The 13904-nt window shown below is 46.0% G+C and overlaps 1 protein-coding gene across 1 annotated transcript in view; it reads right to left on the bottom strand.

Annotated features, from left to right (window-relative positions):
• Nucleotides 1–12638, bottom strand: part of bmp1a (bone morphogenetic protein 1a) — a 39115-nt gene extending 26477 nt beyond the window's left edge. The window contains exon 1 of the mRNA XM_048981531.1: nt 12204–12638. Coding sequence (XP_048837488.1) covers nt 12204–12348 — 145 coding nt within the window. The 5' untranslated portion in view covers nt 12349–12638. The remainder of the gene's footprint in view (nt 1–12203) is intronic.
• Nucleotides 12639–13904: the final 1266 nt, after the last annotated feature.

Raw genomic sequence — 13904 nt, 5'->3', positions numbered from 1 at the left:
ATCGCAGCTCTCCTTAAGAATTTATAAAAAAGGAAGCTTTTTTAAGGACAAAAAATGGGACTGGCCTCTCTGCCTACAATTTCTCAGGGAAATCGTGGTCAATAATGCATGAGGCTGCAGGGGTGGGCTCTTTACCCCCCCCGTACCTCAGCTCTTAATTGCTTTAGTCAGTAAGTGTTTCCTGTGTAATTCCCCTCACAAGGTGAATCAGCTGCCAGTCATTAAAATTTATACTCTAGAACAATGGTTCTCAAACTACGGTGCTGCATGAGCTTCATACAGTAGCAGGCGAAAGTAATGGTGTATTTAAGTGTAAGTCATAACGGTGGCAAACAGTTAGGGAGGTGCTACAGGCTGATCACTTGCCCACCCAAATAGATTGTCTGGCAAACCTTGGTTGAAAAATTTAGTTGCCACCCCCTCCCCCGCCACGGCTGACAACTTTGACACTGGTACACGGAGAGCATAAGATTTTCAGAAATGGTACGTGGTATAAAAATTCAGACGACCACAGCTCTTGAAGAACAGCATGACGTCTTCCCACAGAAGTGGCTCGTGGTAACCCTTAATGCAGGACAGAAGAGAGCAGAGTACGGAATAGAACAGAAGGCAGAGAAGTAGAGAATGCAGAGAAGACAATGCAGGACAAAACAGAATGCAGAGAACATAACACGGAATAGAATAGAACAGGATGCAGAATAGAAAAGAAGGCAGAGAACCGAAAGCAGAAGAGAACCGAATGCAGAATTTAGCACGAGTTACCATTCTCAGCCAGGTAGTCCCAGGGCTCAAGGGGAAATGGTATCTCACAGGATAAGCAGGAAGACTGATGCTGTCGACCGTGCGAGTCGCCCCCCCCTTCTGGCTGGCATGTGAGCCATACTCCAGCCCAAAGAAGCATCCACCACTCACAGAACAATACCAGAGGCCCCACTGAACCCGCTGAACCCCAACCCCGACAGTTTTATTCCAGGCTCTAAATTATCCTTTTTCTCAGAGATTAGCACCAGATGTTGGTAACTGTCCATTAAGTAAACAACAGCAAAGGTGAAACGTTATCCTCCTAATCAGACAGCGTTATGGGCGCCTCAGCAGCCGCAGAATCACATTTAGATGTTTATCTGTGTCAGTCGTGTAACAACAGGCAACAGGTCAGTCAAATCCTTCAGACAGCACTGGGTTTGGGTGTCGTGGCAAGCGACCGGGCAGGATCTGGCCAGGTGAAGTGTGGGGTGATCCTGAATAACACTCTGCAGCAATCAGCCTTATATACGCATTTTAAACACATGAATAATTATACTGTGTGACCTACATGGATGGAAAGAGCGTCAGAGTCATTTTTTAAATTATAATATATAGTTAGTAATGTTGAATCAGCTGAAAGACCCAAGCAGTGCTAGTGCATCAAATTATTGTTTTTTTTTTTTTTTACAGACTGGGGGTGTAAGTCCAGCATGCTTTGTACTGAAACGTGACCACAACACCCCCGAAGAGTGGGATCTCTGCAGAACAGGGTCAGAGGTCCACGGCGGACCACGCGGAAGCGCTCTCTTCTGCCCGCGCTCGCAGAATGTCGACAAACGCTCATTGTGTGCAGAGGCTCCGCAGGGAAGGCTGATTTTTATGTCCTTCTGCAGTGAAAAATAAAAAGAAAGTGTGTGGCTGATTGCTGAGTGGTTTGATTCAGCTAGACGCGAGTGCCGGATACACGGAGCCATTCCCACAGCGTGGATACCATTCCGAGGGGGGGGGGGGGGGGGGGGGGGGGTACACACGCAGGCACGCTTTATGAGATCCCTCCATAAATACAGCCCCTGGGAAGCCATCCAGGTGGGGGCTGACGCCATGGTGCAGATCAGCCCCAAAAGTCAGCATATCCGTGGGATTTACAGCCTGGGGGGTGAGGGGGGGGGGGGAACCCAATGTCTGGACCAGAGAAGAGGGAGGGAAGCCAGCTTGGTGAGGGAGGACAGGGAGGGGAGGCGTGAAACGTCAAATACCGCCACCATGCCAGGAAAGGGAGGAGAATGCCTGCACTTCTCTCTCTATCTCACACACACACACACACACACACACACACACAGCCCTCCATGAGCAGCTGTCGTCTGAGAGCCCAGGGTACTGTCTGGGTAAATAGACAACTTTTGGGAGCCAAATCTAGCACAGCATCCCTGTCCATCCTGCCGTCAGGTCCATAAAGGTGGCATACAAGGCACAGAAGTACATAAAGTAGTATTTGCAAAATGTATTCCTGAAATTCTCTAATATAGAGAATTCCTGAAATTCTCTTCTATAGGGTATTCCTGAAATTCTCTACCTCAGAGAATTCCTGAAATTGTGTAAGATAGAAAATTCCTGAAATTCTGTACTATAGAGTATTCCTGAAATTCTTTACTACAGAGTATTCCCAAAGTTCATAATGATCATTCTCAGATATTTCACCACAAAGAAATCCGAAAACCAGGGACAGAAAAAGCAAAAGAGCAGTAAAGAGACATAAAAATACTTGGCTAAGCTGTTTTTCTCGCTCTCCAGATCAACGGGAAAATATGCAGCTGGCAGAAGACCACCATGTCCCCGTCTGGGGAAAAACATATAATAAAAAGCCATCCCCAAAGGTCAAGGGGGGCTTGTTGTCGAATGGCTGGGTTAAGCAGGATTAGGCTCCTGAAAAAGGCAGCAAGAATAGGTGTAAATCTCAGCCTGAGAGAGCAGGCAGGCCTGGAGACACGCTTCAGAATGCCAGAGAGGTTAATGGGATCCTCTAATTTGCACTCCCACAAAAGGCGAATCGCTGGACCCGCATTCCAGCATCATGGAAAAAAAGGGGCCGTTGGGAAGCGGCCCTAGAACGGGAACTTACTGACGAGCGGGATGATCCTCAGGCGGCTCTCACTACGGTGTCAGAGACCCAATATTTATACAGGCGCAGAGAGTTCAAATTCCTCCTTTTTATCTATTCCATTTGTTTTTTTTCTTCAAAATAAGAACGGGTTCTGTGAAACTGTCAATGAGCAAACGCGATGAAACCGATGGGGCTTAAAGCAATTAAGACAGAACTTTCCTAGAGTGAGAAGCCAACCAGTCTTGGTTAGGCTACAGACCAGCAGTGTCTACCTGCAATTCAATACTATACGAAGAGTACAAGACAGGTAGCATTTTGCAGACCAAAATTTGCACTGCCCTAAATTTCAGAGTGATATTGAGTGTAAACACACCAATATTCAGGTACAAAAAAAATAAAATAAAAATAAGGGGCCCCTCAGTGGCCCGTGTAGGGGCCCCTCATAACAGGAGTGAGCGAGATGTAGGTACGCATTCCCACGGCGACACTTTCAGTCTAGCACACAAGGATGGTCAAGGCTGAAGAGAAGCAGCCCTCCGACAGGCAACATTAGTGTTTCATAGGGTTTCATAGTTTTCCTGGCGAGTCATATGAAACTGGGGGATCTGGATTTAATCCCTGCTCACCCACACAGACACGTAGCGACCGATGGACGAAATATTACACAAAAGAACCAACGACTGTCAGTCGGAAGCGTATGGATGTCACTAATCAAAAGCGTAATATTCCAAGGCACACTTCAGGAAACATCTAAATACGACCGAAGGAGATAAGAGCGAAAAAGCCAACTAGCTGAGTGTCAGATAGCGGATAGAGAGACGCAGAGACGCGGCATAAGGCTCCCTGGCGCTGCCCCATCTGCCCGTTACATAAATTTCGACAGCTGTGACGAGGCCCCTGATGTCGTGGATTCGGCAGCATTTCAGCATCCGCACTGTTTATCCACGAGGGCTTATACGGGTTACAGAAATGCAAAATCTGCGCTGTATGGAGATCTTGGCAAAGGAATTTAAAGGCCCAGAGAAACCCTAGCTTTCTCGAATTTGCTTTCTTACAACGGACATCGTGAAGACCGTGAGGCATGAGAGCGGTGCTGCTCCATTACCGGCGTGTTTTCAGTGTAATACTGGACCAGATAACAACAGGGTAACATGGTGCCCATCGCAAAACCCCGTGGGTGGAGATGTTGGAGTCGCCACGCTTCAGGATCAGGTTTGTGTAGCAGACTTTGGCCACTATCTGCTAATCAGAGTCGTAGCCTTGAATATTTATGGACGACACACCCAGACATTTCCCAGAAAAAATGCTGCTTTTCCTTCATATTTATTACCACCATAAATAAAAGGAAAAAAAGCCGTGTTGCCTTCACCTGATGACACTTTCAGACTGAAATAAACCGTCCAGCTGTACCTATATGCAAAGGACACAGCTGTTGCTGTCAAAGAGGTGCCTGGCCAGGCCTTCCTCTGCACACCAGGTGGCCTGGAGAAGCCCCTAACTATGGTGTGACAGAGTGGTCTGGTCACACAGCGAGACAGAAGATCCTCGCGAATAATAACTGAGAACCCTGAAGCCAACCTCTGGGCGTCTGCCTCCCCGTCCTCCTATCAATCAGCGTCTTCTGCCCGATTATGAAGCCAGGCGTCAAAAAGCCAGCGGCCTGATTCACGACACAGCCTGTAATGAAGATGCCAGTCATGTTCTGGCCATTTTTGTGTCAGCCAATCAGGATGAAGAGCCACCGCTTGGCGCTTGGCTACAAGGGCACTGGCCCAGTGCAAATTGGCTATAAACCCCCAAAGTGTTTATAATTCTCTCTCAGAACAGACCGCTGAACCAAAGCTAAAATGGTGCTCCATTCAGTTTGGCCCGGCCTCTAGGCCCGCATGACAATGCCCAGGCCACACCCTGACTTACCTGGGCGCTCACATGTAAACATCTCATTTATATTTAGATGGAACCTGACGACGGGTTGGGCTGAAGCCATGAAATGCCTGTGTGCTGTTAGCTTCTTGCACACGAGGTGGTGGTAAGGGGTGGGAGGGGGGTCTGCCATGACCATACACAGTTCAGAAATGTCATTATCCTAACTAAAAATACTTGGGTCCAGGTCTAAAAAGAATTTCCGCCAACTCAGAAGCCAATGAGAACAGGGCTTACAGATGGAGAAGCCTTATGAAAAATGCTGCTCTACCGCATGGTTAAATCATAAGCTGCAACAGTTTCTACAGCAAATGTTTACCATAACAATCCCAAACAGTAAGATCTAGGCCAAAAAATTAAAAAAATAAAAACTCGAACATTCCCCTTCTTGACTTTTATTTATAATTATTTATTATTAAGATACCACATTATGAAAACACTGTGTGTTCTGAACCGGCAGTTCAGCTCCAAACAGATTATACACTGCGAACACGTTTCTGCAAAAGACTGCAAGCTACGCTATTGATACCAAGAGCGTCGTTCGCAGCCAGAAAACGCACAGAGATTCCTCTGAAATCTAGAGCAGACAGGGTTTACATAAAGCCTTAAAAATTTCCAAGTAACCAGTAATGTCCATCCATTTGAAGAATTCATCAGCGAGACAATATCACAACATACACAGCGGACGTGATTATGCTGGAGAATGGCAGCCCAGCATTCGGCTTATCTTTGGATAATTGGGCATGAACTGAGTGATTCAAACAAGCAATACGCCAGGCCTCTGTAATCACTGTTAGCACTTTAAAGTCCGAGTGGTTCTCACAGACTAATTAAAAAGAACCATGCACATCTTTCAAGACGCAGAGAAGCCCAGTACTCACAGATCCTAATTACCCAGGTCTGCGCCGAGTCGCCTCAGAGCAAAACAAACACTGTCGAGAACAGCACTACAACAGCCCTGCTTGCGGATGTGAGAACGAGGGGCTTTAAAGAAGAGAAGCAACATCACGGACCTCAAACGTGCCTTCATAAAATAAAATAATAAACCGCAACACAACAGCTCAGAGCCAATTTCCACAGCTGTTTTAAGAAGCTGCCGGTCGCATGCTGGAAGCCGCTGTCAGATAACAGCTGACTGGAGATCCCTAGGAGGTTAATGGTTCACTGCAGGGGCCAGAAGCCAGTCACGTCAAACATCTTGAGTGCAAGTGTTGCCTCGTCAATCAAGTGGTAGCGCAGCTCAAAGCCTTCTGACGCTCTTTGGAGCCACATAGGCGCCTGTTTATCGCACATGTGAAGAGACTGAGTACCCAGATCCACAAAGGCAACATCGCTCCCTGGTTTTGGTGGCTAGCAGCCAACATGGGGGAGGGACACATCTGAACGGAGACTCACCTGTTAGGGTGACCCACAATCTGGCCCGTGAAGATCGGCAGGAAAACAGAACCACAGGCTGGAAGCGATGAGCTGCCTCTGCAGTCCAGGCAGTGGATAACATCAAACGAATCGAAAAGAGATCCAGATGGATTCCCGGGATGTCAATGAGATCAAAAGGACATCGACAAGATCAATCATCCCCCACTCCATCACGATTTCAGGAGGCATCTTTTCTCCTACAAAACGCAGAAAGATTTCTACTCCCCGAGTTCGCTAGAGCTGCAGATACGTAGGAGTGAGCTGTACACTGTGGGTCATCCTTTCAACCTTCACCTCCGAAAGCCCACAATTGTTTCACTGCTTCTGGCATTTTTACACTGCAGTACTGATAATGTCCCTGTTGCAGAAAATACACCTCCGAGTTTCGCCACCGGTCCCCAGGTTCCCACTACCAATACCAACAAAAAAACCAAACATTGCAGCGTATGCAATAAGCAGATATAATATGATTTCTGTCACCCTGTGGACACTTAAAGCCTCTTACTTAGATGATAATATCCCGCTGAGGGAGCCGCTGACCGTCTAAAGACAATGACGGTGTGTCAAAATATGACCTGGATGACAGAAAGAGCAGACGTCCTACTTAAATTTGCATTGCACAACTGGACAGTTCTACACTCAAGGGATTTATGCCCCCCATCCAGGTCACCAACGCTGTGTCAGTGCCACCAAGCCTCACTGGACCCAGTGCTGTCAGTCAGCAAACGGTACTATCATCTCCGTGACAAAATGATACTAAGAGAGGCTAAGAGTGGGACCAAAACAAAGCCCCACAGGGGTCACCAAGACTGACGGGATGATCCACAACGAGATATCCCCCACAGCACATTACTGGAGCCTGGTATGGATGGAAAGGAGCTTAGCATTTGGTCTAATAGCGCACGAATTTAGGCACACATGCACGTTCACACTGCTGGGTCAGATTTAAAATGTTAACATGTATCCTCAACAGACACAGGAATACTGCTTGATATTGGTTGCCATTTGCCTTCACCTAAGGCTTCTATTCTATCACATTCTGTATCTATGAAGTTTGACGACAAAACAGGCAAACAGTTTGACATTTCAAGACATCAACCTTTAGTGAAACTTGCACCTGTACGCGCAGATATCCTCGAAGGGGAAAGCGAGTTATTCTCCTGTGATCTTGCAGCTTGAAAACGTGAAGACTTTTTTCTGCAACTGTTCCCATCAACAAGCAAGCATCCTTCCGTGCTGAAATACCTTCCTCTCAAGAGCTCTCTCGTGCCCAAGATGGCACTACACAAAGACTAAGTCTATGTAAGATCACTTATAACTACATGTTTGCTTGGAGGAATGCAATTTCCTTAATATGCAGGTGAGAATAGTATAATTATATGAGTTGTTAGTTCAGTGAACACATGCTCCACGTGTAGCAATTCAGAAATCTATGTATCACGGGCAACTGTAAGAAAGATTCCTTTTACGAAGTGATATCAACTGCAAGCACCAAAGCAGTTAAGGGATCGAAGGAGCACATTTGTTGTTCCTCTCCGTGAAGCCATTGTGCAAGAATGTTTTCAGCAGAAATGTAGCTGACTGCAAAGTGCAGCAGTGTAAGTGGCAGTGCATTAAACATAAAGTCACTGGTTTTCCACCAGCACTTATCCAGTGGGGGTTTAGAGCCTGCTGAGCGATGTAATAAACACAATCACCACCAGGTTAAACAACACTGATAAAAATGACGCGGACTCATAACACAGTTACTTTAGAAGCTGATTGCTACCTGGCATATTGGGATTCACCATCCTGGAAGCGCATTGCTTAATTTGACGCGTAATCGCATTACACAGCCACAGAGCCTCTGCTCCTTCCGAGGATCAACATCACCAGGCACAGCCCAGGGCAACCGCTGCTAAAACCCTGAGCTGGACCTGAAAGGGCAACGGGTACGACAGAGGCGGTACTGAGCGAACACGTTCTTACCAGATGCAGCCACGATGTTATGTGAACTGTTGCACAGCATAATCCGAACCAAATACACACCCCACCATCCTGTGCCTCCCCTCCCCCCGCACTGAGACCAGATGCCCTGAGTGAGCTTACAGGCACTCACGGATCAGACAGAGGTTGGTGAGAACCTTCTCCTGGATTTGATTATTGAGCATGGGGCACTATAGAGCGAGTCGGGAGGGTGGGGGTTGGACGCCAGTGGGTAGAACAGGGGAGTTCAGTGGGTCTGGGGATTTGCTGGGGGTGTCGGGCAGGGGCGTAGTCATTTAAAAGAAATTAGGGATTTAAACACTTTACCAGCGTGGCGACCATCTGCAGAACAGATGAAGGCCTGTAGTCTGAGACGACAGGCTGAATCAGGCCAAGGTGAAATGGGACACTCTTAATGTGGAAGACGTTGGGGTGAAGGAGACACATGACAACCTGCCTCAGCGTCTAGAGGAGTCCACACAGGTCCCACGGGGAAAATGCCAGAGACATCATCCACTGTTTACACTGTCAGCCTTAACATTCAATCTCAGTGTAACACCTTTTACTGCAGGAACATACCTTATTTAACCTGGTCGGCTCTCACTCTCTCATTCTACCCCTCTCTGTGCAAGAATGACATGATGGAAGTAGATGGGGTTTTTTTTTTGGGAAACACAAACAATGAGTGCAGAAGGGCATGGAAGAGGGGCTCCCATGACCTTTAAATGACAGCAAACACTGTTATTGACGTTTGCTGCCCGCGATCTCTGTGCCAAAACCCAGCCTCGCCATACAAATCACCAGAACAGATGGGGAGAAACAGCACCACATGGACCCAATCTGTCAGAGGGGATCCAAAAGAAGGACAAACTTCACCACACAATCCAACACATTCTTCTCCGCTCAGAAAAACATCAGTACAGAACACGCCGTCAATAAAAAAGATCTTTGAATATGCAACTCCGAGGCACCTATTTATACCTGAACATTTGAAGAAACACAAGCAGAATGACTGATTAGATGTTTGCACAGCAAATCAGAGCAAATATGACTAAGTATTGACTGTATGAAGCGTTGGAGCGTACAGAGAGGTAAGAATCCATAATATAACTACCAAAACGAAACCATTATCTCTCCACACATATAGCTTTAAGATGCATTAGTACTTTTCAAATGTTCCTGCTTTACGCCTTACCAATAGCTTTCAAAAAGAACTTGATCCTTATTAATAAAACTCAGCTTTAGGGAGGTAAGTGTGAATAGGGAACAGCTCAGTGGGAATGTAAGAGGTTATTCTACATGTGGCCGATGTTCCATGGCAGGGACAGTCAAGCCTACAGGTAACACTGCTAGCAGCATTTTCTGAGGGGGCATTGACTTAACACCCGCAACGCTCCAATGTATACCTTCTGAAACACAGAGAAACTGAAGATTCCTATGTGGTGGAGTTTGCTTACGGTACTACATCAGCTTCGTCCGCCACCGCTCCACGGGACACTCACGGCAGTGTTATGACCGTGAACGAAAAACGTCACAAAAAAACGAAAACTATCAGCAGAAAAATATTCTCTTGAACCGAAATAAAAATAGAAATGGCAGTTTACCAACGAAAACAAAAGAAAAACTATAATGTCCAATACAATAGAAACTAAAACCATATAGAATTACGCAGGGAAAAAAAAAAAGTTTTAGACGACGAAAAAGATTCTAATAAAATCCATCATGGTGGATGGAGATCTTAAGCGCCCAGAAGGTGGCGATGTGTTTGATAAGTGAAGGGTGGACTCAGGGTCTACTTGAGACTAACCAACAAATTGTAAATCTATTCTGCATACAAAATGACCACAGGGCTACTTTGAATATGACCCTGTTTCTGACAGAAGCAGGTATCTTACTGTAGATGGCACCAGTAGTAGTGCATTCCTTAAGTGGAAGAATCCCACAAATTTAAAAGTTTACACAAGAAGTTTAATTAATGTTTGGGGGGGGGGCAATTAAGATTATCCAAGAAAAACTGTTCTGACCAAAGCACGAGCTCCGCGATTCACTCCCAACTCTCCCATGGTTAGCAAATGCAGCCAACTCTCACTATACTCTATGAATACACCTGAACTCCACAAACATGAAGAGGAACTTTCTCAAGATTATCAAGTAGGTGCATCACTTATAAAGCCACACATCTCCCCCATGGGCTTCACTGGGAGACACTCAGGTAAGCACTCCTTTCTACAAATCGGTCAAATCCCATCAGCTGTGTGCATATCCCAGTCAGGGGCTGGGAGCATCAACAAGCCTGGTCCTTCATGGTTATAAAAGCACAATGGTGTTACAGGAAAGAGGAGAGGAGTTTGGAAGGGAGTGTTAAAGCAAGAAAACAAAATGCTTCACACGTTCTCCTTAGTGGATTCATGTGCAGGTTGAAAACATGGGAATCACTTCCAGGGTGGTACCAAAACACAGCACTGGAAACTAAAATTAATACTTGAAACTAAATGAAAACTAAACTAAAACTAGAAATGTTCATACAATAAAAATTAAAACTTTTCATACACTTAAAAAAACGAAGTAATAATGAAAATCCAAATGGAAACTAAACAAAAATTAATGTAAATTTGAAAACTATAATAATCCTGATTCACTGTAGACAAAGAAGCCCCATATCTGGGCCATCGGTTGACTTATTATCAAATAAGTACCCAGAATTGTTCAACCTTCTTAAAAAAAAGAAACGTTAATAGATTAGGTTTTCATTGCCTACAAATGAGGACAAAAATTCAGGCCAAAGGAAGCTCAACTCAGACAAGGGGAAGGGGCCCCTAACAGACTGAGACCAGAATCTCCCTTTGCGCAAAGTGGACCATCTCGTTAGGCATCTCCCTGTCAAGGGGGACGGCGTGGAAATTACTTCTGAATCACTAGAGAAGGGAGAAATAGTGGCCCCGGGAAGCATTTATTAAATGCTGTAATACTCTGACGGCCGAGACTAAGCGGCACCGAGCTTCTCCCCAGCATCGACCATGGGGGACAGTGCGGACTCGGGCGCACTTCAAACTCCAAGTCATTATTCGGAACCGGATCAAACTGCTGCGGGCGAGTGTGAAAATAACGACTGCATATCTACCAGTCCAGATTTAATGAGTTTAAGTATAGTCAATTAGCCTCATGCAGACCGGGCCACTGGGGGACCACGGATCGTTGCTACGGAAATTAAACCCGTCACTGGGTGCCTCCCCCCCCGCCCCCATCGCAGCCCACATGTCCTGGTGCTCGGGAACCGCGGAAGCAGGGCGACCTGGGTCGGCGGAACCGGCAAAGACACGCCATCGCACTTTTACAGTCGAAATCTGTGTCAAACAGCCTGACGGCAGAGCCATCATAGGTTACTCTATTCCGGGAATATCTCCCTAGTTATCAATTTTAAGGCCGGTATATTTTTTCATTATTGATATTAGATTTTTATAACTACGAGAAATGCCATAGGGGCTTCTTGTAAAGTTGTTTTCTATACGTGTCTATAATTTATTATGCGATCGATATTTATAGTCGATAAATCGGACTGGATCTCCGATGCGGAGTCTGACATCCGTGTACGTGTGTTTTCCCGGGGAAAGACGGGTCTAAACAGCTATAAAATAGTTCAGACTTGACGTTTGCACTTTGGAAATGCAGTGTCGGAAACTTTTCTTCTTGCTTTAAACTATGGAACAGAACATCTCGTTTACTTCACTGTTATCACAATCCACTCCCCCGAACCATTAACTATTTCAGCCACGACAACTAATATCAGATTCAATGCAGTGATTTCTCGGGAAAAAAGGTTTGTTCCGGAGTGGTTGAAACTCCGGAGTATTAAAAACAACAAGCGGAGCAGGATCTGATCGAAATGTTTTCATCGCTCCGCTTTTCGTTTTCGGTTTTTTGCATGGCAGGCAAAATTCGCCGATGTCACTTCTTCAGTGACCATAAAATAACAAAACGCACGGCGGCTCTCGTCGCCAGTGATGCTTGCAAATAGATGGGAAAAAGAGAACCGGACACGGTCCGTGAAGCTTACCAGCTTTGCAGGGATCCTTGTAATCTATGGCATCCGAAGTAGCCGCGACTTCCACATAGTAGCTCGGCTCGACCTCGTCCAGATCGATCGCCGAAAGCAGGCGAAGGCAGGACAGGAGGAAGGCGCACCTCGTCGCGATGCCCATGGCTTTGCGAAGTGGGGGCCGCTTTTTTACGGAAAGACAAGAAATTAAAAAAGGGGGGGAAAGAAGAGGAGGAATTAGTAGAGGGATAGGGAGAGAGAGAGTGAGAGAGAGAGAAAAATGGGAGGTTTTGGGGGAAATGAGATCTCTCCGGAGGGCGGGTTTTAAAAAGCGGAGCTCAGCCTCTTCACAATGTCCTGCTTCTGGGGCAGCGATTCGCTCTCGGAACCGGGCATGGGGCCAGGGCAGCGCTCGCAAACTTTGCTGGAGCGCAGCGCAGCGCAACACGGCACCGCTCGGCTTCTCCTCTCCCCGGCTCGGGTCCCCGCACCATGTAGCCCCCGGACTAGTTTTGACTCGCCGACAAAAATATGCGAGCCCAGCCCACGGGCTTATTATATCAGGTAAAACGTTTGGAGAGTGTGAGGAAGGCGGCGGTGTCGTAATGCATCTAAATGGTATTGGGGGGGAGGTCATACAAAGCGGCCCTGTATTAGTACGGACGGGACCCGCCGCCACCCCCACATTCCCCAAATAGAAACATTTACTTGATCAATTTCCGAGCGGCGGACTTGATTTACGAAGTTGCCCATCGCGGGGGCCGCAATGATGTCTGATGGGACGGGGAACCTTTAATCTCCCGAGACTCGGGTATTGCGGGGCTTGACACGCTGAGTATAGAGCCGGCAGGTTACCGACTGGACTTTGCTTGTGTTTCTTTTCGCGAAGTTCCGGGACAGCCCAGTAACCAGCCGCTCTCTCTCCATACTACCTCTGTTTATTACCGTGGCCTGACCAAGGGTAAAACAGCATTACCGGCTTTTGACGGGCATTTTGAATAAAATGCCGTTTTTACTACTGTTTTGATTTCAAAAAGGTAGCCTAAAAAAGTTTGCCCGTGTACGGACAGGTTGACGACCCTTGATCATAACATCATCTTAAAAGTTTATTTTCCATAAAGGTTACTTATAAACGAGGAACGAGTGCACATATATTTATTTTAGTAAATCCGACTAAAAAGTCATTTTGGAGGATATGAATCTATCCCCAACACACTTGGATAAGTGGACTTAAACAGGAATTAAGACAAATCTGTGCAAACCACGGGCACATTTATTCAAGAGGGTCTCGCTCCAGATGTCGCTTAATAACTCAGTTACTACTGAAGTATAAATCATGAACAAATATAGTAGTTACTTCAGATTAAAGATGTCATAATTCATTAATGATGTAGAAACATGAGAAGTATTTTACATTCGTTATTTGTTCCTTTGCTAGTTCACAAAGATTTACAGAACGAATAGATTTAGTAAATATAGTAGCTGCTTGAGATAAAGGATGCATCATGATTCATTAATGATGAACAAGCATGAGATCAGTATGTGACTAAGACTTAGTTTGTGGTTAATTAATACATGAGTAATAACATAATACTATATTATTTTATTTGTGCTCCACCCCCCGGAAGTGCAGTGTTTCTCTGATGTCTTTATTAAGTGATGCCTCGGATTAACTGATCTCACGAGTATTAGGGATATATGCTTTTTAAATCATCACCC

The sequence above is a fragment of the Brienomyrus brachyistius genome, chromosome 2 (genome assembly GCF_023856365.1).
Source record: "Brienomyrus brachyistius isolate T26 chromosome 2, BBRACH_0.4, whole genome shotgun sequence".
In the NCBI taxonomy this organism is placed as follows: Eukaryota; Metazoa; Chordata; class Actinopteri; order Osteoglossiformes; family Mormyridae; genus Brienomyrus; species Brienomyrus brachyistius.
The sequence above is the reverse complement of the archived record's forward strand: the minus strand, read 5'-3'. Positions and strand labels throughout refer to the sequence as shown.